The sequence below is a fragment of the Polyergus mexicanus genome, unplaced genomic scaffold, assembly GCF_030449975.1.
Source record: "Polyergus mexicanus isolate NDT 795.1 unplaced genomic scaffold, iyPolMexi1.0 SCAF_23, whole genome shotgun sequence".
NCBI lineage: Eukaryota > Metazoa > Arthropoda > Insecta > Hymenoptera > Formicidae > Polyergus > Polyergus mexicanus.
In genome coordinates, this window is record NW_027223343.1 from 1,372,049 (window position 1) to 1,392,798 (window position 20,750).

Consider the following 20,750-nt stretch of genomic DNA (forward strand, 5'->3'; position numbering starts at 1 on the left):
TTGCAGCTAACACTTTAATAGTTATAATCGTAAATAATTTTGATTTTAATTGTACATTTGAAAATATTTAAATTAAAATTGTTTTAAGCTAAAAGCAACCAAAGTATTTTTTAATTATTTTCATTAATTATTATTCAATTGTTTCATTCTTACATATTGTTGAATGAAAAAAATTTATTTTATTTAATTTATTATTTTTATATCTTTTGCTTCTCTTTAAATTTTATAGACAGATTTAATTAGTATAAATACTAATATAATTATTATATAATTTTAGTTAGCTTAAACAGACAAAAACATTTAAGAATGTTTAAAAGCTTTTTGTTATATTAAGTTAATTAATAACAGGAATATTAAGTTAATTAATACAGAAGTATTAAGATAATTAATAAAAGATTTTTTTTTTATTTAAATATATAACATTACAATAACATCCATAATACCACAATACAATCATTAAAAGATTATATAATAACACAATTTATATTATTTATATTATATATAATACAATAGTTTATTAGTAATAAACTATTATATTATAAAATTCTAATATTTCGGATTCCATGTCGTTATTTTTATCACCTTTTGCAGCATTCGTCAGCAATTATTGACCAGCATTCTTTTTTTTCATATCCTCTAAGCTTTTCTTAACAAATTTTTGCAATAGTTCGGGTTCATTTCTTGTATACCAATCGATTAATATATTCAGTATTTCCTTTTGCTTTTCAGTACATTTTTTGCATTTTGTTTGAAAAGCTTCGCTACCGATTTCTGAAAGCAAAACAAAAAAAATATGTAAAATTTATTTTAATACTATTTATAGCTCTTGTTTACGATTAACAATTATAAATGGAATTTATCAAAATTATAATATAATTAAAAAAGTAAAAGATATTTAATATATTTAATTGACGGATACATATAGTACTTTAATATTTTCTACATGCGCATACACCCGCGCGCGCGCGCACACGCAATATACACAAATATAATATTTTACAATTATTGTATTATATTTTTGAATAATAGATTCTGAATAATAGATTTCTCTTTCTCTCTTCTCTCTCTCTCTCTCTCTCTCTCTCTCTCTCTCTCTCTCTCTCTCTTTCTCTCTCTCTCTCTCTTGAAGTAAGTTTTCTTTCTTAAAAAAAAATTTTGTTTCTAACATATCATTACTGATGTAATATTTAAAATTTTCTCACTTTTAATATTATATAATTCTATAATTTTTAATATTATATAATTCAATAATTAAGAGAATTAAAATTTAATAAATTAAAATTTATATACGCAAAAGAATTAAAAGCCACTTTCTTCCTTCTACAAAAAAGGCAATTTTCAAGTGGCTGCAACTCCGTCGCACATGATCGGATTGAGATCAATAAAAAAGCGTTACAAAACTGGAACTTTTTAGTATTAGAATCTTTTAATCAAGTTCAATTCTTTTCATTTGTTACAAAGTTACATTATGAAAAAGCAACGTCCGTCGATTGATTAAATTTTTCAAAAGTTTGTCAAAGAATGCCGAAGAAAAAAAATTGTAGTACAATTTCGTTAATTGGATTTTAAAGAGCAGAGTTTCATCTTTAATTTGCTTTTTTAATGAATGTCCTACGATTTTTTTTCGTCGAGTTATTAACTACTGAAGTAAAATCGATCTATTGAATTTGAGCGTTTATAACTAGCAAAAAAATTCTCGCGCAAGAATAATTAAAAAAGCAATTTAAAGAGAAAAGTTGGCACTTTAACATGCACTAATTGCTTTTTCAATTAATATCCATTGTTAGGGTGTAATCATTATTTTAAAATCAAGTAAAAATTGCACTTTTTCTCTTTTTCATTTAAATCAATGCAACTAAATGAAAAAACGTTAACATTTTTATGAACTCTACAATTTTTACAAGTAAAAAGTATCCCAATTACATGTGCATCTAGCCGAATCGTTAAGATTTTTTTTTTCTCTATATCTCGAAGACTTAAATCAAGTCTAAAATGAAAAATTCAATTACCGCCGGCGTTAACGTTATCCAAAAATTATAGAGTTCATGAAAATGTTAAATGTTTTTTCATTAAGTTGCATTGATTTAAATTATATCGGATATTATATTGGATATAAAATCCAATAGATCGATTTTACTTCAGTATTAATGAATAACTCGGTGAAAAAAAATTGTAGGACATTCATTAAAAAAGCTAATTAAAGATAAAACTCTGCTCTTTAAAATCCAATTAACGAAATTGTTTTACAATTTTTTTTTTTCGGTATTCTTTAACAACCTTTTGAAAAATTTTGTCAATCGACGGACGTTGCTTTTTCATAATGTAACTTCGTAACAAATGAAAAGAATTGAACTTGACTAAAAGATTCTAAAACTAAAAACTTCAAGTTTTGTAACGCTTTTTTATTGATCTCAATCCGATTATATGCGACGAAGTTGCAGCTACTTGTAAATTGCCTTTTTTGTTAAAGGAAGAAAGTGGGCCTTTAATTTTTTTTACGTTTGTTGATTATTATTAAAATGCCTTATAGAGATATACTCGTTAAGAAAAAATTGTTTCTATAAATTGACCAAAAAATCTAATTGTAAGAAGAAAAATCATGAAAATACTCTGTGTACGGATATACCTTTAAAAAACTTTACACCTTCTGTTAGACATGGTCCAGTTTCCATAACACACTGGTAATATTGAACTCGCAAAGTATCGTTGTTGAGGATTTTTTTTATGTCGATATAATCGTAATTATCGGAATAAAGCTCTTCTGCGAAAACGCACAATAGCGCAATACCGGTAAGTGTCACGAGCCGAATCATTTTCGTTTACACTATCTTGTGAAAAAGATACTGAATCATCGAATCGAATGCACATCTGTTTTATACGTTTTACCGAAACAAAAACTTGTTACGAGTGAGATAATAATGTGCACAAATAAGCCAATGGAATGATTGCATGCAAATATTAGAGAAAAACTTAATAGTAATAATTTGCTATCATTCAGAGTGATATAATTCACTGAAATGCAAATGATTAAGAGAAACAACAAAACGATTTCATAAATCTATTGGTAATTTATTATTATTGTACATATATATGCAGATTGTATTTCTGTACTATAATCAGCCAAAGTTTTTACGTGCACGCAAGTGGAGATAGTCAACAATTTTTATAAACGATTAAAAATATTTATTAAATTTAATTTTTCGGATTTATAAATATATTACAATATCTTACTCTTTCTACGATTTCAGGTAAGCTTTAATTTATAGCTTCTTCTAAATAACACAAAATGTACAATTGTGAAAATGGATATTTACCTTCTCGGAAACGTACGAATAGCATAATTTCCTGAAAAATCATTTTGATTTTGATTTGTATGTGTGTATGTGTGGACGTTTTTTTTAATATAATTTTTTTATATAATTTTTTATATAGTATTTTCTAATAAGTGGAAGTATTGCAGTGATGGATTCAAGATACAAAAATAAGAAAAAGGTTCATATAAACATATGTCCGATATGATCTTGTTTTCGAGTTACAGCCTGTTTTATTTTCCAATATTTTCAATTTTTCCGTCTATAAAAGTCTAATTCTGACTGTATTACCATTAGAAAATTTATATGGCTAAAATACTTCCGAGTTTTATTATAGACTGAAAACATTTTTAATATATTATCGCGGATCTATGTCAGATAAATATAATATCTTGTTATAAATTATTCATGAGATGGAATATTTTTTCTGAAATAAATCTTACACACAAAAATGGATATTGAAGGACGCTCATTAATTTTAATGGCCTTATATTTTGTAAATAAGGTCATGGCAATAATCTGAGCAATGTTCAAAAAGTTTTATATAATCGCTGATTATTTATTATAAAATTATAAACAAACAAAATTAGTGATAGTCTAATGTTGTGGATGGGAAACGAGATCTAAAAATGTATATTTTCTTGTTTTCAACTATCTCTGTGCAGAACGAAATTCATCTCACATCGTGTCCATTATTTAGGATATAAAATAAAATCGTAAAGTGTACTGTATCCCCCAATCTTCAGTTTTTTATCCCCTTATCAATTAATCAGACGCTAAAAATAAAAGAGCTATAATAATATTGTGATATTATTAAGTTATACCAATATGAACTTGGATTTTTTGACGAATAGAAGCGGGAAGAACATGATAGAATAGTTAAAATAAGTCCAAAAGCTTCTCAGATTTTAAATTGTTTAAATCTATATCGAAACTATAAATTGTATGTTATATAAATAATAAAATATTACACAACCGTATCCTCAAAAAATATATATATATATATCCCAACACAATTCAAAAACTTAGATTACATATACTATTTGGTTCAGAAGCCAACGGCGAGAATATTCAAACATAATATAACAAAAAACGATTGCTCCCTAATTGTTTCGCATTGTTCCATCATTATTTTCATGATTTATTGGGTTTTTTTAACGAAAATTAACAAATTAATCATTTCCCAAGCAATGTCATCGTCACGTATCGGCCGCCTATCGGAACTATATACTTGATATTTGATACTTGCAGCTGACACTTTAATAGTTATAATTGTAAATAATTTTGATTTTAATTGTACAATTGAAAATATTTAAATTAAAATTGTTTTAAGCTAAAAGCAACCAAAGTATTTTTTAATTATTTTCATTAATTATTATTCAATTGTTTCTTTCTTACATATCGTTAAATAAAAAAAAAATTTATTTTATTTTATTTATTATTTTTATATCTTTTGCTTCTCTTTAAATTTTATAGACAGATTTAAGTAGTATAAATACTAATATAATTATTATATAATTTTAGTTAGCTTAAACAAACCAAAACATTTAAGAATGTTTAAAAGCTTTTTGTTATATTAAGTTAATTAATAACAGGAATATTAAGATAATTAATACAAAAGTATTAAGATAATTAATAAAAGATTTTTTTTTTTATTTGAATATATAACATTACAATAACAATAATGCTACAATACAATCTTTAAAAGATTATATAATAACTGTTTATATTATTTATATTATATATAATACAATAGTTTATTAGTAATAAACTATTATATTTTAAAGTTTTAATATTTCGGATTCTATGTCGTTATTTTTATCACCTTTTGCAGCATTCGTCAGCAATTATTGACCAGCATTCTTCTTTTTCATATCCTCTAAGCTTTTCTTAACAAATTTTTGCCATAGTTCGGGTTCATTTTGTGTATACCAATCGACTATTATATCCAGCATTTTCTTTTGCTTTTCAGTACATTTTTTGCATTTTGTTTGAAAAGCTTCGCTACTGATTTCTGAAAGCAAAACAAAAAAAATATGTAAAATTTATTTGAATATTATTTATAGCTCTTGTTTCCGATTAACAATTATAAGTGGAATTTATCAAAAATATAATATAATTAAAAAAGTAAACGATATTTAGTATATTTAATTGACGGATACATATAGTACTTTAATATTTTCTACATGCGCATACACACGCGCGCGCGCGCACACGCAATATACACACATATAATATTTTACAATTATTGTATTATATTTTTGAATGATAGATTTCTCTTTCTCTCTTCTCTCTCTCTCTCTCTCTCTCTCTCTCTCTCTCTCTTTCTCTTGAAATAAGTTTTCTTTCTTAAAAAAAATTTTGTTTGCTACATATCCTTACTGGTGTAATATTTAAAATTTTGTCACTTTTAATATTATAAATTTCCATAATTTTTAATATTATATAATTCAATAATTAAGAGAATTAAAATTTAATAAATTAAAATTTATATACGCAAAAGAATTAAAAGCCACTTTCTTCCTTCTACAAAAAAGGCAATTTTCAAGTTGCTGCAACTTCGTCGCACATGATCGGATTGAGATCAATAAAAAAGCGTTACAAAACTGGAACTTTTTAGTATTAGAATCTTTTAATCAAGTTCAATTCTTTTCATTTGTTACAAAGTTACATTATGAAAAAGCAACGTCCGTCGATTGATTAAATTGTTCAAAAGTTTGTCAATGAATGCCGAAGAAAATAAATTGTAGCACAATTTCATTAATTGGATTTTAAAGAGCAGAGTTTTATCTTTAATTTGCTTTCTTAATGAATGTCCTACGATTTTTTTTCGTCGAGTTATTCATTACTGAAGTAAAATCGATCTATTGAATTTGAGCGTTTATAACTAGCAAAAAAATTCTCGCGCGAGGATCATTAAAAAAGCAATTTAAAGAGAAAAGTTGGCACTTTAACATGCACTAATTGCTTTTTCAATTAATATCCATTGTTAAAGTGTAATCATTATTTTAAAATCAAGTAAAAATTGCACTTTTTCTCTTTTTCATTTAAATCAATGCAACTTAATGAAAAAACGATAACATTTCTATGAACTCTACAATTTTTACAAGTAAAAAGTATCCCAATTACATGTGCAACTAGCCGAATCGTTAAGATTTTTTTTCTCTCTATATCTCGAAGACTTAAATCAAGTCTAAAATGAAAAATTCAATTACCGCCGACGTTAACGTTATTCAAAAATTATAGAGTTCATGAAAATGTTAATGTTTTTTTATTAAGTTGCATTGATTTAAATTATATCGGATATTATATTGGATATAAAATCCAATAGATCGACTTTACATCAGTATTAATGAATAACTCGGTGAAAAAAAATTGTAGGACATTCATTAAAAAAGCAAATTAAAGATAAAACTCTGCTCTTTAAAATCCAATTAACGAAATTGTGCTACAATTTTTTTTCTTCAACATTCTTTGACAAACTTTTGAAAAATTTCGTCAATCGTCGGACGTTGCTTTTTCATAATGTAACTTCGTAACAAATGAAAAGACTTGAACTTGACTAAAAGATTCTAAAACTAGAAACTTCAAGCTTTGTAACGCTTTTTTATTGATCTCAATTCGATTATATGCGACAAAGTTGCACCTACTTGAAAATTTTTTTGTTGAAGGAAGAAAGTAGGCCTTTAATTTTTTTTTTGCGTTTGTTGATTATTATTATAATGCCTTATAGAGATATACTCGTTAAGAAAAAATTGTTTTTATAAATTGACCAAAAAATCTAATTGTAAGAAGAAAAAGCATCAAAATATTCTGTGTACGGATATACCTTTAATAAACTTTGCATCTTCTGTTAGACATGGTCCAGTTTCCATAACACACTGGTAATATTGAACTCGCAGTTTATGGTTTTTGAGGATTTCTTTCATGTCGATATAATCGTACTTATCGGAATAAAGCTCTTCTGCGAAAACGCATAATAGCGCAATACTGATAAGTGTCACGAGCCGAATCATTTTCGTTTACACTATCTTGTGAAAAAGATACTGAATCATCGAATCGAATGCACATCCAATTTATACGTTTTACCGAAACAAAAACTTGTTACCGGTGAGATAACAATGTGCACGAATACGCCAATGGAATGATTGCATGCAAATATTAGAAAAAAACTTATTAGTAATAATTTGCTATCCTTCAGGGTGATATAATTCACTGAAATGCAAATGATTAAAAGATACAACAAAACGATTTCATAAATCTATTGGTAATTTATTATCATTGTACATATGTATGAAGATTGTTTTTCTGTATTATAATCAGCTAAAGTTTTTACGTGCACGCAAGTGGAGATAGTCAACAATTTTTATAAACGATTAAACATATTTTTTAAATTTAATTTTTCGAATTTGTAAATATATTACAATATCTTATTCTTTCTACGATTTCAAGTAGGCTTCAATTTATAGCTTCGTCTAAATAACACAAAATGTACAATTGTGAAAATGGATATTTACCTTGTCGGAAACGTACGAATAGCATAATTTCCTGAAAAATCATTTTGATTTTGACCTGTATGTGTGTAAGTGTGGACGTTTTTTTTAATATGATTTTTTTATATAATTTTTTATATAGTATTTTCTAATAAGTGGAAGTATTGCAGTGATGGATTCAAGATACAAGAATAAGAAAAAAAGTTCATATATAAACATATGTCCGATATGATTTTGTTTTCGAGATACAGCCTGTTTTATTTTCCAATATTTTCAATTTTTCCGTGTATAAAAGCCTAATTCTGACTGTAATACCATTAGAAAATCTATATGGCTAAAATATTTCCGAATTTAATTATAGAGTGAAAACATTTTTAATATATTATCGCAGATCTATGTCAAATAAATATAATATCTTGTTATAAATTATTCATGAGATGGAATATTTTTTCTGAAAAAAATCTTACATACAAAAATGAATATTGAAGGACGCTCATTAATTTTAATGGCCTTATATTTTGTAAATAAGGTCATGGCAATAATCTGAGCAATGTTCAAAAAGTTTTATATAATCGCTGATTATTTATTATAAAATTATAAACAAACAAAATTAGTGATAGTCTAATGTTGTGGATGGGAAACGAGATCTAAAAATGTATATTGTCTTGTTTTCAACTATTTTTGTGCAGGACGATATTCATCTCACATCGTGTACATTATTTAGGATATAAAATAAAATCTGAAAGTGTACTGTATCCCCTAATCTTCAGTTTTTTATCCTCTTATCAATTAATCAGACGCTAAAAATAAAAGAGCTATAATAATATTGTAATATTATTATGTTATAACAATATGAACTTGGATTTTGAATAGAAACGGGAAGAACATGATAGAATAATTGAAATAGGTCGAAATGCTTCTCAGATCTTAAATTGTTTTAATCAGTATCGAAACTATAAATTGTATGTTATATAAATAACAAAATATTACACAAACCGCGTATCCTCAAAATATATATATATATATATATATATATATATATATATATATATATTCCAACACAATTCAAAAACTTAGATTACATAAAGTAACAAAATATAATCGGATGATGTAATAAGAGAAGAAGCAAAAAGAATTGGTTATTCTTATTTATCTTGATTACTATATATTTTCGTTTAAATTTTTCTCATACATTTACTGCTGAATTTACTTGAATTAATAATTGTTTAAATAATTCAATAATATTAAATATTGCATTCGAACTGTACAAACTGTTCAAATCTAAAACTCGAACATCTCTATTTGGAATAGTTCGAAAATCTGAATCTGTATTTGATCTTTTTTTTAGTTTAGGGTAAAATATGTGAATCATATTATATAAGAAATATTTTTCTAGATTCTTAGATTATTGCTTAGTTACGTAAATATGATCTTTTATTCATTATTGTATAATGCTCCGAGATAAAAGTTATTAAGTTGATTTTATCAGAAAAACATGATGATAATTATTTTTTTTTGTTCTCTGGCATTGAAGTCTTAAGTTGTATCTTGCAAGGTAGCATTTAAAGGTATAGAATATTGAAAAGCCAATTATTTCAATATAACATGTGAGGCGATAAAATTTCAAGTCACCGTCTCTTGATCAGATATACATTGAGTTATGTAAGTTATTAGATATACGATATAACAAATTGTTTATTTGTTTTTTACAGAGGAAACTAACTATAGGTTATTTTATTAATCGTAGATAATAAATAATGTGAAATATATCGATTATTGTTAACACGATATCTATCGTGAACTTATAATATTACATTGTATATTATGCAATAATAAGATATTGTTGATAATGAGAGAGGAAGATAAACATTGTCATCTCAAGATATGAAACAAAACATCACATATATAGTTTATATTAATTGGTAAGTTAAAAGAATTTCCTGGAAATAAATAATGTATTGATTCTGATAATCTCATTATTGAAAATTATATAGTTCTTATTATATTATCTTTATTAGCCTGATTCTCTTTTTAAATAATCTTTCTTTGCTATAGTTATTTTTATACAAAATATTATATTACTGTGTAAGTAATTTTTTAAAGCGATATATATTTTAAAAGTTGGCAGGAATGACAAGCCAAATCTGTATATAATCTGTATATAATTTTAATATATTTTTTGTAATTATATTTTTACTACAATATTAATATATTATATATGTATATTAATATACATATATATATAAAAAAGAAAAAATTGAAGTTTCCTGGTCTGGTAGGCCCTGTTTGGTTCAATGAGTATAAACTCATTTTTACACACATTACTTTTGCTTTGACCAATACTCTCGCACCCGCATCACGGAAGATCAGCCGGAGCTTCCTTTCTTAAATTCGTGAAGATGGTGGAGGATAATAGTACTTAAGCTACGGCACTTTCTGCCACGGGTCCAGGGACCTTCCTCAGAGCTGAAAAATAAAGTCACTAGAGACTCGATTGTGGCTCCGCGGTGTTACCCCAGAAAACTTCTGACAGATCTGTTTCGGAGCAACTATATAAAGTAAAATATGGCTCGATGAGTGCTATCGAGAAACATGAAAAATGAAGAATATAACATATTCTATTTACGAAATCATATTTTATAACATTATGATTGATTCATAAAAGATTTTTCTTCAGTAAATTAAAGTTTTTTTTGTATAACATAATATAAATTATTCAAATGTAAAAGAGTTTATAATTTGATTAATTTACAGGGCGATCGAAAGCAGAATTTAAAATTTTTTGTATTACATTATATCGTTAGAAATGTTTTACATTGGTCGCCCTGTGAGTTTATCAACAATTAAGTTAATCGTAATTTGATCGAAGGTCGAATAAGTGGCCCTAATAAACACTGACGATCAGTTGTTAAAGACCGATGGATGACTTACGGAACCGGAAATACGTTGGCGCTGGAAGTTTATATTTTTTAATAATTAAAAGCTCAAGCGATTGCTCCTTAATCGCTCCTTCAGAATCGATAATTGCTCCTCTTTTAAAACTAATAGTTTTTGAAATATTTACAAAAAACGTAAAATTTATCATTTTCATTCAAAAACATATTTCCAATAGTTTTCTGCAACTATATCTAGCATAAAATGATTGCTCCTTAATTGCTCCATATTGCTCCATTATTATTTTCATGATTTATTGCATTTTTTATCGAAAATTAACAAATTAATTATTTTCCAAGAGACCATCCAAGTCGCCACCTATCGGCCGCCTAACGGAATTATTTGGTTCAGAAGCCAACGGTGAGAATATTCAAACATAATATAACATAAAACGATTGCTCCTTAATTGCTTCGCATTGCTCCATCATTATTTTCATGATTTATTGCCTTTTTTTTAACGAAAATTAACAAATTAATCATTTCCCAATCAATGTCATCGTCACCTATCGGCCGCCTATCGGAACTATATACTTGAAATTTGATACTTGCAGCTAACACTTTAATAGTTATAATCGTAAATAATTTTGATTTTAATTGTACATTTAAAAATATTTAAATTAAAATTGTTTTAAGCTAAAAGCAACCAAAGTATTTTATAATTATTTTCATTAATTATTATTCAATTGTTTCATTCTTACATATTGTTGAATAAAAAAAATTTATTTTATTTAATTTATTATTTTTATATCTTTTGCTTCTCTTTAAATTTTATAGACAGATTTAATTAGTATAAATACTAATATAATTATTATATAATTTTAGTTAGCTTAAACAGACAAAAACATTTAAAAATGTTTAAAAGCTTTTTGTTATATTAAGTTAATTAATAACAGGAATATTAAATTAATTAATACAGAAGTATTAAGATAATTAATAAAAGATTTTTTTTTATTTGAATATATAACATTACAATAACGTCAATAATACTACAATACAATCATTAAAAGATTATATAATAACAATTTATATTATTTATATTATTTATAATAAAATAGTTTATTAGTAATAAACTATTATATTATAAAGTTCTAATATTTCGGATTCCATGTCGTTATTTTTATCACCTTTTGCAGCATTCGTCAGCAATTATTGATCAGCATCCTTCTTTTTCATATTCTCTAAGGTTTTCTTAACAAACTTTTGCCATTGTTCGGGTTCATTTTTTGTATACCAATCGACTATTATATTCAGCATTTCCTTTTGCTTTTCAGTACATTTTTTGCATTTTGTTTGAAAAAGTTCGCTACCGATTTCTGAAAGCAAAACAAAAAAAATATGTAAAATTTATTTTAATATTATTTATAGCTCTTGTTTCCGATTAACAATTATAAATGGAATTTATCAAAATTATAATATAAATCAAAAAGTAAAAGATATTTAATATATTTAATTAACGGATACATATAGTACTTTAATATTTTCTACATGCGCATACACCCGCGCGCGCGCGCACACGCAATATACACACATATAATATTTTACAATTATTGTATTATATTTTTGAATAATAGATTCTGAATAATAGATTTCTCTTTCTCACTTCTCTCTCTCTCTCTCTCTCTCTCTCTCTCTCTCTCTCTCTTGAAGTAAGTTTTCTTTCTTAAAAAAAAATATTGTTTGTTACATATCATTACTGATGTAATATTTAAAATTTTCTCACTTTTAATATAATATAATTCTATAATTTTTAATATTATATAAATCTATAATTCAGAGAATTAAAATTTAATAAAGTAAAATTTATATACGCAAAAAAATTAAAAGGCCACTTTCTTCCTTCTACAAAACGGGCAACTTTCAAGTGGCCGCAACTTCGTCGCACATGATCGGATTGAGATCAATAAAAAAGCGTTACAAAACTTGAACTTTTTAGTATTAGAATCTTTTAGTCAAGTTCAATTCTTTTCATTTGTTACAAAGTTACATTATGAAAAAGCAACGTTCTTCATATTGATTAAATTTTTCAAAAGTTTGTCAAAGTATGCCGAAGAAAAAAAATTGTAGCACAATTTCGTTGATTGGATTTTAAAGAGCAGAGTTTTATCTTTAATTTGCTTTTTTAATGCATGTCCTACGATTTTTTTTCGTCGAGTTATTCACTACTGAAGTAAAATCGATCTATTGAATTTGAGCGTTTATAACTAGCAAAAAAATTCTCGCGCGAGGATCATTAAAAAAGCAATTTAAAGAGAAAAGTTGGCACTTTAACATACACTAATTGCTTTTTCAATTAATATCCATTGTTAAAGTGTAATCATTATTTTAAAATCAAGTAAAAATTGCACTTTTTCCCTTTTTCATTTAAATCAATGCAACTAAATGAAAAAACGTTAACATTTTTATGAACTCTACAATTTTTACAAGTAAAAAATATTCCAATTACATGTGCAACTAACCGAATCGTCAAGATTTTTTTTTCTCTATATCTCGAAGACTTAAATCAAGTCTAAAATGAAAAATTCAATTACCGCCGGCGTTAACGTTATCCAAAAATTATAGAGTACATGAAAATGTTAATGTTTTTTCATTAAGTTGCATTGATTTAAATTATATCGGATATTATATTGGATATAAAATCCAATAGATCGATTTTACTTCAGTATTAATGAATAACTCGGGGAAAAAAAATTGTAGGACAATCATTAAAAAAGCAAATTAAAGATAAAACTCTGCTCTTTAAAATCCAATTAACGAAATTGTTCTACAATTTTTTTTCTTCGGTATTCTTTAACAAACTTTTGAAGAATTTCGTCAATCGACGGACGTTGCTTTTTCAAATGTAACTTCATAACAAATGAAAAGACTTGAACTTGACTAAAAGATTCTAAAACTAAAAACTTCAAGTTTTGTAACGCTTTTTTATTGATCTCAATCCGATTATATGCGACGAAGTTGCAGCTACTTGAAAATTGGTTTTTTTGTTAAAAGAAGAAAGTGGGCCTTTAATTTTTCTTACGTTTGTTGATTATTATTAAAATGCCTTATAGAGATATACTCGTTAAGAAAAAATTGTTTCTATAAATTGACCAAAAAATCTAATTGTAAGAAGAAAAATTATAAAAATACTCTGTGTACGGATATACCTTTAAAAAACTTTGCATCTGCTGTTGGACATGGTCCAGTTTCCATAAAACACTGGTAATATTGATCTTGCAGTTTATTGTTATTGAGGATTTCTTTTACGTCGATATAATCGTATTTATCGGAATAAAGCTCTTCTGCGAAAACGCACAATAGCGCAATACCGATAAGTGTCACGAGCCGAATCATTTTCGTTTACACTATCTTGTGAAAAAGATACTGAATCATCGAATCGAATGCACATCCTATTTATACGTTTTACAAAAACTTGTTACGAATGAGATAATAATGTGCACGAATAAGATAATGGAATGATTGCATGCAAATATTAAAGAATAACTTAATAGTAATAATTTGCTATCCTTCAGGGTAATATATTCCACTGAAATGCAAAAGATTAAAAGATACAAGAAACGATTACATAAATCTACTAGTAATTTATTATGATTGTACATATATATGCAGATTGTATTTCTGTACTATAATCAGCTAAAGTTTTTACGTGCACGCAAGTAGAGATAGTCAACAATTTTTATAAACGATTAATCATATTTTTTAAATTTAAATTTTCGAATTTATAAATATATTACAATATCTTATTCTTTCTACGATTTCAGGTAGGCTTTAATTTATAGCTTCTTCTAAATAACACAAAATGTACAATTGTGAAAATGGATATTTACCTTCTCGGAAATGTGCGAATAGCATAATTTCCTGAAAAATCATTTTGATTTTGATTTGTATGTGTGTATGTGTGGACGTTTTTTTTAATATAATTTTTTTATATAATTTTTTATATAGTATTTTCTAATAAGTGGAAGTATTGCAGTGATGGATTCAAGATACAAAAATAAGAAAAAGGTTCATATAAACATATGTCCGATATGATTTTGTTTTCGAGTTACAGCATGTTTTATTTTCCAATATTTTCAATTTTTCCGTCTATAAAAGTCTAATTCTGACTGTATTACCATTAGAAAATTTATATGGCTAAAATATTTCCGAATTTAATTATAGACTGAAAACATTTTTAATATATTATCGCGGATTTATGTCAGATAAATATAATATCTTGTTATAAATTATTCACGAGATAGAATATTTTTTCTGAAAAAAATCTTACATACAAAAATGGATATTGAAGGACGCTCATTAATTTTAATGGCCTTATATTTTGTAAATAAGGTCATGGCAATAATCTGAGCAATGTTTAAAAAGTTTTATATAATCGCTGATTATTTATTATAAAATTATAAACAAACAAAATTAGTGATAGTCTAATGTTGTAGATGGAAAACGAGATCTAAAAATGTATATTTTTTTGTTTTCAACTATCTCTGTGCAGAACGAAATTCATCTCACATCGTGTCCATTATTTAGGATATAAAATAAAATCTGAAAGTGTACTGTATCCCCTAATCTTCAGTTTTTTATCCTCTTATCAATTAATCAGACGCTAAAAATAAAAGAGCTATAATAATATTGTGATATTATTATGTTATAACAATATGAACTTGGATTTTTTGACGAATAAAAACGGGAAGAACATGATAAAATAGTTGAAATAAGTCCAAAATCTTCTCAGATCTTAAATTATTCAAATCTGTATCGAAACTATAAATTATATGTTATATAAATAACAAAATATTACAAAAACCGTATCCTCAAAAAATATATATATATCCCAACATAATTCAAAAACTTAGATTACATATACTTTTTGGTTCAGAAGCCAACGGCGAGAATATTCAAACATAATATAACATAAAATTATTGCTCCTTAATTGCTTCGCATTGCTCCATCATTATTTTCATGATTTATTGCGTTTTTTTAACGAAAATTAACAAATTAATCATTTCCCAAGCACCTATTCGTTATCTATCGGCCGCCTATCGGAACTATATACTTGATATTTGATACTTGCAGCTAACACTTTAATAGTTATAATTGTAAATAATTTTGATTTTAATTGTACAATTAAAAATATTTAAATTAAAATTATTTTATGCTAAAAGCAACGAAAGTATTTTTTAATTATTTTTATTAATTATTATTCAATTGTTTCTTTCTTACATATTGTTGAATAAAAAAAAATTTATTTTATTTGATTTATTATTTTTATATCTTTTGCTTCTCTTTAAATTTTATAGACAGATTTAATTAGTATAAATACTAATATAATTATTATATAATTTTAGTTAGCTTAAACAGACAAAAACATTTAAAAATGTTTAAAAACTTTTTGTTATTAAGTTAATTAATAACAGGAATATTAAGTTAATTAATACAGAAATATTAAGATAATTAATAAAAGGTTTTTTTTTTATTTCAATATATAACATTACAATAACATCAATAATACTACAATACAATCATTAAAAGATTATATAATTACAATTTATATTATTTATATTATTTATAATACAATAATTTATTAGTAATAACACTATTGTATTATAAAGTTCTAATATTTCGGATTCCATGTCGTTATTTTTATCACCTTTTGCAGCATTCGTCAGCAATTATTGACCAGCATTCTTTTTTTTCATATCCTCTAAGCTTTTCTTAATCATTTTTTGCCATTGGTCGGGTTTATTTTTTGTATACCAATCGACTACTAAATCCAGCATTTCCTTTTGCTTTTCAGTACATTTTTTGCATTTTGTTTGAAGAGCTTCGCTAGCCATTTCTGAAAGTAAAAGAAAAAAAATATGTAAAATTTATTTTAATATTATTTATAGCTCTTGTTTCCGATTAACAAATATAAATGGAATTTATCAAAATTATAATATAATTAAAAAAGTAAAAGATATTTAGTATATTTAATTGACGGATACATACAGTACTTTAATATTTCCTACATGCAACTACACCCACGCGCGCGCGCACACGCAACATACACACATATAATATTTTACAATTATTGTATTATATTTTTGAATAATAGATTTTGAATAATAGATTTCTCTTTCTCTCTTCTCTCTTTCTCTCTCTCTCTCTTGAAGTCAGTTTTCTTTCTTAAAAAAAAATTTTGTTTCTAACATATCATTACTAATGTAATATTTAAAATTTTCTCACTTTTAATATTATATAATTCTATAATTTTTAATATTATATAATTTTATAATTAAGAGAATTAAAATTTAATAAAGTAAAATTTATATACGCAAAAAAATTAAAGGCCACTTTCTTCCTTCTACAAAAAAGGCAATTTTCAAGTGGCTGCAACTTCGTCGCACATGATCGGATTGAGATCAATAAAAAAGCGTTACAAAACTTGAACTTTGTAGTATTAGAATCTTTTAGTCAAGTTCAATTCTTTTCATTTGTTACAAAGTTACATTATGAAAAAGCAACGTCCGTCGATTGATTAAATTTTTCAAAAGTTTGTCAAAGAATGCCGAAGAAAAAAAATTGTAGCACAATTTCGTTAATTGGATTTTAAAGAGCAGAGTTTTATCTTTAATTTGCTTTCTTAATGAATGTCCTACGATTTTTTTTCGTCGAGTTATTCACTACTGAAGTAAAATCGATCTATTGAATTTGAGCGTTTATAACTAGCAAAAAAATTATCGCGCGAGGATCATTAAAAAAGCAATTTAAAGAGAAAAGTTGGCACTTTAACATGCACTAATTGCTTTTTCAATTAATATCCATTGTTAAAGTGTAATCATTATTTTAAAATCAAGTAAAAATTGCACTTTTTCTCTTTTTCATTTAAATCAATGCAACTTAATGAAAAAACGTTAACATTTCTATGAACTCTACAATTTTTACAAGTAAAAAGTATCCCAATTACATGTGCAACTAGCCGAATCGTTAAGATTTTTTTTTTCTCTATATCTCGAAGACTTAAATCAAGTCTAAAATGAAAAATTCAATTACCGCCGGCGTTAACGTTATCCAAAAATTATAGAATTCATGAAAATGTTAATGTTTTTTCATTAAGTTGCATTGATTTAAATTATATATATCGGATATTATATTGGATATAAAATCCAATAGATCGATTTTACTTCAGTATTAATGAATAACTCGGTGAAAAAAAATTGTAGGACAATCATTAAAAAAGCAAATTAAAGATAAAACTCTGCTGTTTAAAATCCAATTAACGAAATTGTGCTACAATATTTTTCTTCGGTATTTTTTAACAAACTTTTGAAAAATTTCGTCAATCGACGGACGTTGCTCTTTCATAATGTAACTTCGTAACAAATGAAAAGACTTGAATTTGACTAAAAGATTATAAAACTAGAAACATCAAGCTTTGTAACGCTTTTTTATTGATCTCAATCCGATTATATGCGACGATGTAGCAGCTACTTGAAAATTGCCTTTTTTGATGAAGGAAGAAAGTAAGCCTTTAATTTTTTTTACGTTTGTTGATTATTATTAAAATGCCTTATAGAGATATACTCGTTAAGAAAATTGTTTCTATAAAATTGTTTCTATAAATTGATCAAAAAATCTAATTGTAAGAAGAAAAATCATGAAAATACTCTGTGTACGGATATACCTTTAAAAAACTTTGCATCTGCTGTTGGACATGGTCCAGTATCCATATAACACTGGTAATATTGTTCTCGCAATTTATCGTTCTTGAGGATTTCGTTTATGTCGATATAATCGTACTTATCGGAATAAAGCTCTTCTGCGAAAACGCACAATAGCGCAATACCGATAAGTGTCACGAGCCGAATCATTTTCGTTTACACTATCTTGTGAAAAAGATACTGAATAATCGAATCAAATGCACATCTTATTTATACATTTTTCCGAAACAAAAACTTGTTACGAGTGAGATAATAATGTGCACGACTAAGCCAATGGAATAATTGCATGCAAATATTAGAAAAAAACTTAATAGTAATAATCCTTCAGGGTGATATAATCCACTTGCAAATGAACTGCAAATGACAGGCTATTTAAAGAAATTAAAAGATACAAAAAAACGATTTCATAAATCTACTAGTAATTTATTATCATTGTACATATACATGCAGATTGTGTTTCTGTATTATAATCAGCTAAAGTTTTTACGTGCACGCAAGTGGAGATAGTCAACAATTTTTATAAACGATTAAAAATATTTATTAAATTTAATTTTTCGAATTTATAAATATATTACAGTATCTTATTCTTTATACGATTTCAGGTAGGCTTTAATTTATAGCTTCTTCTAAATAACACAAAATGTACAATTGTGAAAATGGATATTTACCTTCTCGGAAATGTGCGAATAGCATAATTTCCTGAAAAAACATTTTGATTTTGACCTATATGTGTGTATGTGTGGACGTCTTTTTTAATATAATTTTTTTATATAATTTTTTATATAGTATTTTCTAATAAGTGGAAGTATTGCAGTGATGGATTCAAGATACAAAAATAAGAAAAAAAGTTCATATAAACATATGTCCGATATGATCTTGTTTTCGAGTTACAGCCTGTTTCATTTTCCAATATTTTCAATTATTCCGTCTATAAAAGTTTAATTCTGACTGTATTACCATTAGAAAATCTATATGGCTAAAATATTTCCGAATTTAATTATAGACTGAAAACATTTTTAATGTATTATCGCGGATCTATGTCAGATAAATATAATATCTTGTTATAAATTATTTATGAGATGGAATATTTTTTCTGAAAAAAATCTTACACACAAAAATGGATATTGAAGAACGCTCATTAATTTTAATGGCCTTATATTTTGTAAATAAGGTCATGGCAATAATCTGAGCAATGTTCAAAAAGTTTTATATAATCGCTGATTATTTATTATAAAATTATAAACAAACAAAATTAGTGATAGTCTAATGTTGTAGATGGAAAACGAGATCTAAAAATGTATATTTTTTTGTTTTCAACTATCTCTGTGCAGAACGAAATTCATCTCACATCGTGTCCATTATTTAGGCTATAAAATAAAATCTGAAAGTGTACTGTATCCCCTAATCTTCAGTTTTTTATCCTCTTATCAATTAATCAGACGCTAAAAATAAAAGAGCTATAATAATATTGTAATATTATTATGTTATAACAATATAAACTTGGATTTTTTGACGAATAAAAACGGGAAGAACATGATAGAATAGTTGAAATAAGTCCAAAATCTTCTCAGATCTTAAATTATTTAAATCTGTAAGTTAAATCGAAACTATAAATTGTATGTTATATAAATAACAAAATATTACACAAACCGTATCCTCAAAAAATATATATATATATCCCAACACAATTCAAAAACTTAGATTACATAAAATAACAAAATATAATTGAATGATGTAATAAGAGAAGAAGCAAAAAGAATTGGTTATTCTTATTTATCGTGATTACTATATATTTTCGTTTAAATTTTTCTCATACATTTACTGCTGAATTTACTTGAATTAATAATTGTTTAAATAATTCAATAATATTAAATATTTCATTCGAACTGTACAAACTGTTCAAATCTAAAACTCGAACATCTCTATTTGGAATAGTTCGAAAATCTGAATCTGTATTTGATCTTTTTTTTAGTTTAGCGTAAAATATGTGAATCATATTATATAAGAAATACTTTTCTAGATTCTTAGACTATTACTTAGTTACGTAAATATGATCTTTTATTCATTATTGTATAATGCTCCGAGATAAAAGTTATTAAGTTGATTTTATCAGAAAAACATGGTGATAATTATTTTTTTTTGTTCTCTGGCATTGAAGTCTTAAGTTGTATCTTGCAAGGTAGCATTTAAAGGTATAGAATATTGAAAAGCCAATTATTTCAATATAACATGTGAGGCGATAAAATTTCAAGTCACCATCTCTTGATCAGATATACATTGAGTTATGTAAGTTATTAGATATACGATATAACAAATT

The 20,750-nt window shown here is 25.5% G+C and overlaps 3 protein-coding genes across 6 annotated transcripts; all 3 read right to left on the bottom strand.

Annotated features, from left to right (window-relative positions):
* Positions 1-681: 681 nt before the first annotated feature.
* LOC138942576 (ejaculatory bulb-specific protein 3-like) lies at positions 682-7,368 on the bottom strand. 3 transcript variants are annotated; one of them, XM_070312908.1, is made up of 3 exons: positions 7,141-7,368; positions 5,137-5,325; positions 682-771 (listed from the first exon to the last, which is right to left on the bottom strand). In XM_070312908.1, exons 1-2 carry the CDS (start codon positions 7,325-7,327, stop codon positions 5,159-5,161), a joined length of 354 nt encoding a protein of 117 aa, XP_070169009.1. In that variant the 5' UTR covers positions 7,328-7,368; the 3' UTR covers positions 682-771; positions 5,137-5,158. The 3 variants fall into 3 exon arrangements, with proteins under 3 accessions (XP_070169009.1, XP_070169010.1, XP_070169008.1); XM_070312909.1 differs by lacking the exon at positions 682-771 and adding an exon at positions 3,831-4,087; XM_070312907.1 differs by lacking the exon at positions 682-771 and having other exon boundaries at positions 4,935-5,325.
* Positions 7,369-8,520: 1,152 nt separating this feature from the next.
* Positions 8,521-14,109, bottom strand: LOC138942578 (ejaculatory bulb-specific protein 3-like). 2 transcript variants are annotated; one of them, XM_070312911.1, is made up of 3 exons: positions 13,882-14,109; positions 11,863-12,051; positions 8,521-8,604 (listed from the first exon to the last, which is right to left on the bottom strand). In XM_070312911.1, the coding sequence occupies exons 1-2, from the start codon at positions 14,066-14,068 to the stop codon at positions 11,885-11,887; spliced, it is 354 nt and encodes a 117-aa protein (XP_070169012.1). In that variant the 5' UTR covers positions 14,069-14,109; the 3' UTR covers positions 8,521-8,604; positions 11,863-11,884. The 2 variants fall into 2 exon arrangements, with proteins under 2 accessions (XP_070169012.1, XP_070169011.1); XM_070312910.1 differs by lacking the exon at positions 8,521-8,604 and having other exon boundaries at positions 11,660-12,051; positions 13,882-14,108.
* Positions 14,110-16,175: 2,066 nt separating this feature from the next.
* On the bottom strand, positions 16,176-18,623 carry LOC138942541 (ejaculatory bulb-specific protein 3-like). The gene is made up of 2 exons (XM_070312827.1): positions 18,397-18,623; positions 16,176-16,569 (listed from the first exon to the last, which is right to left on the bottom strand). The coding sequence occupies exons 1-2, from the start codon at positions 18,581-18,583 to the stop codon at positions 16,403-16,405; spliced, it is 354 nt and encodes a 117-aa protein (XP_070168928.1). The 5' UTR covers positions 18,584-18,623; the 3' UTR covers positions 16,176-16,402.
* Positions 18,624-20,750: the final 2,127 nt, after the last annotated feature.

What these genes read in the sequence shown, in the direction of transcription:
- LOC138942576 (XM_070312908.1), bottom strand. Translation starts at nt 7,327, where the DNA reads ATGATTCGGCTCGTGACACTTATCAGTATTGCGCTATTATGCGTTTTC. An exon ending in AGATGCAAAGTTTATTAAAG is followed by an intron (nt 5,326 to 7,140) that starts GTATATCCGTAC and finishes TTTTGCTTTCAG; the next exon opens with AAATCAGTAGCGAAGCTTTT.
- LOC138942578 (XM_070312911.1), bottom strand. Translation starts at nt 14,068, where the DNA reads ATGATTCGGCTCGTGACACTTATCGGTATTGCGCTATTGTGCGTTTTC. An exon ending in AGATGCAAAGTTTTTTAAAG is followed by an intron (nt 12,052 to 13,881) that starts GTATATCCGTAC and finishes TTTTGCTTTCAG; the next exon opens with AAATCGGTAGCGAACTTTTT.
- LOC138942541 (XM_070312827.1), bottom strand. Translation starts at nt 18,583, where the DNA reads ATGATTCGGCTCGTGACACTTATCGGTATTGCGCTATTGTGCGTTTTC. An exon ending in AGATGCAAAGTTTTTTAAAG is followed by an intron (nt 16,570 to 18,396) that starts GTATATCCGTAC and finishes TTTTACTTTCAG; the next exon opens with AAATGGCTAGCGAAGCTCTT.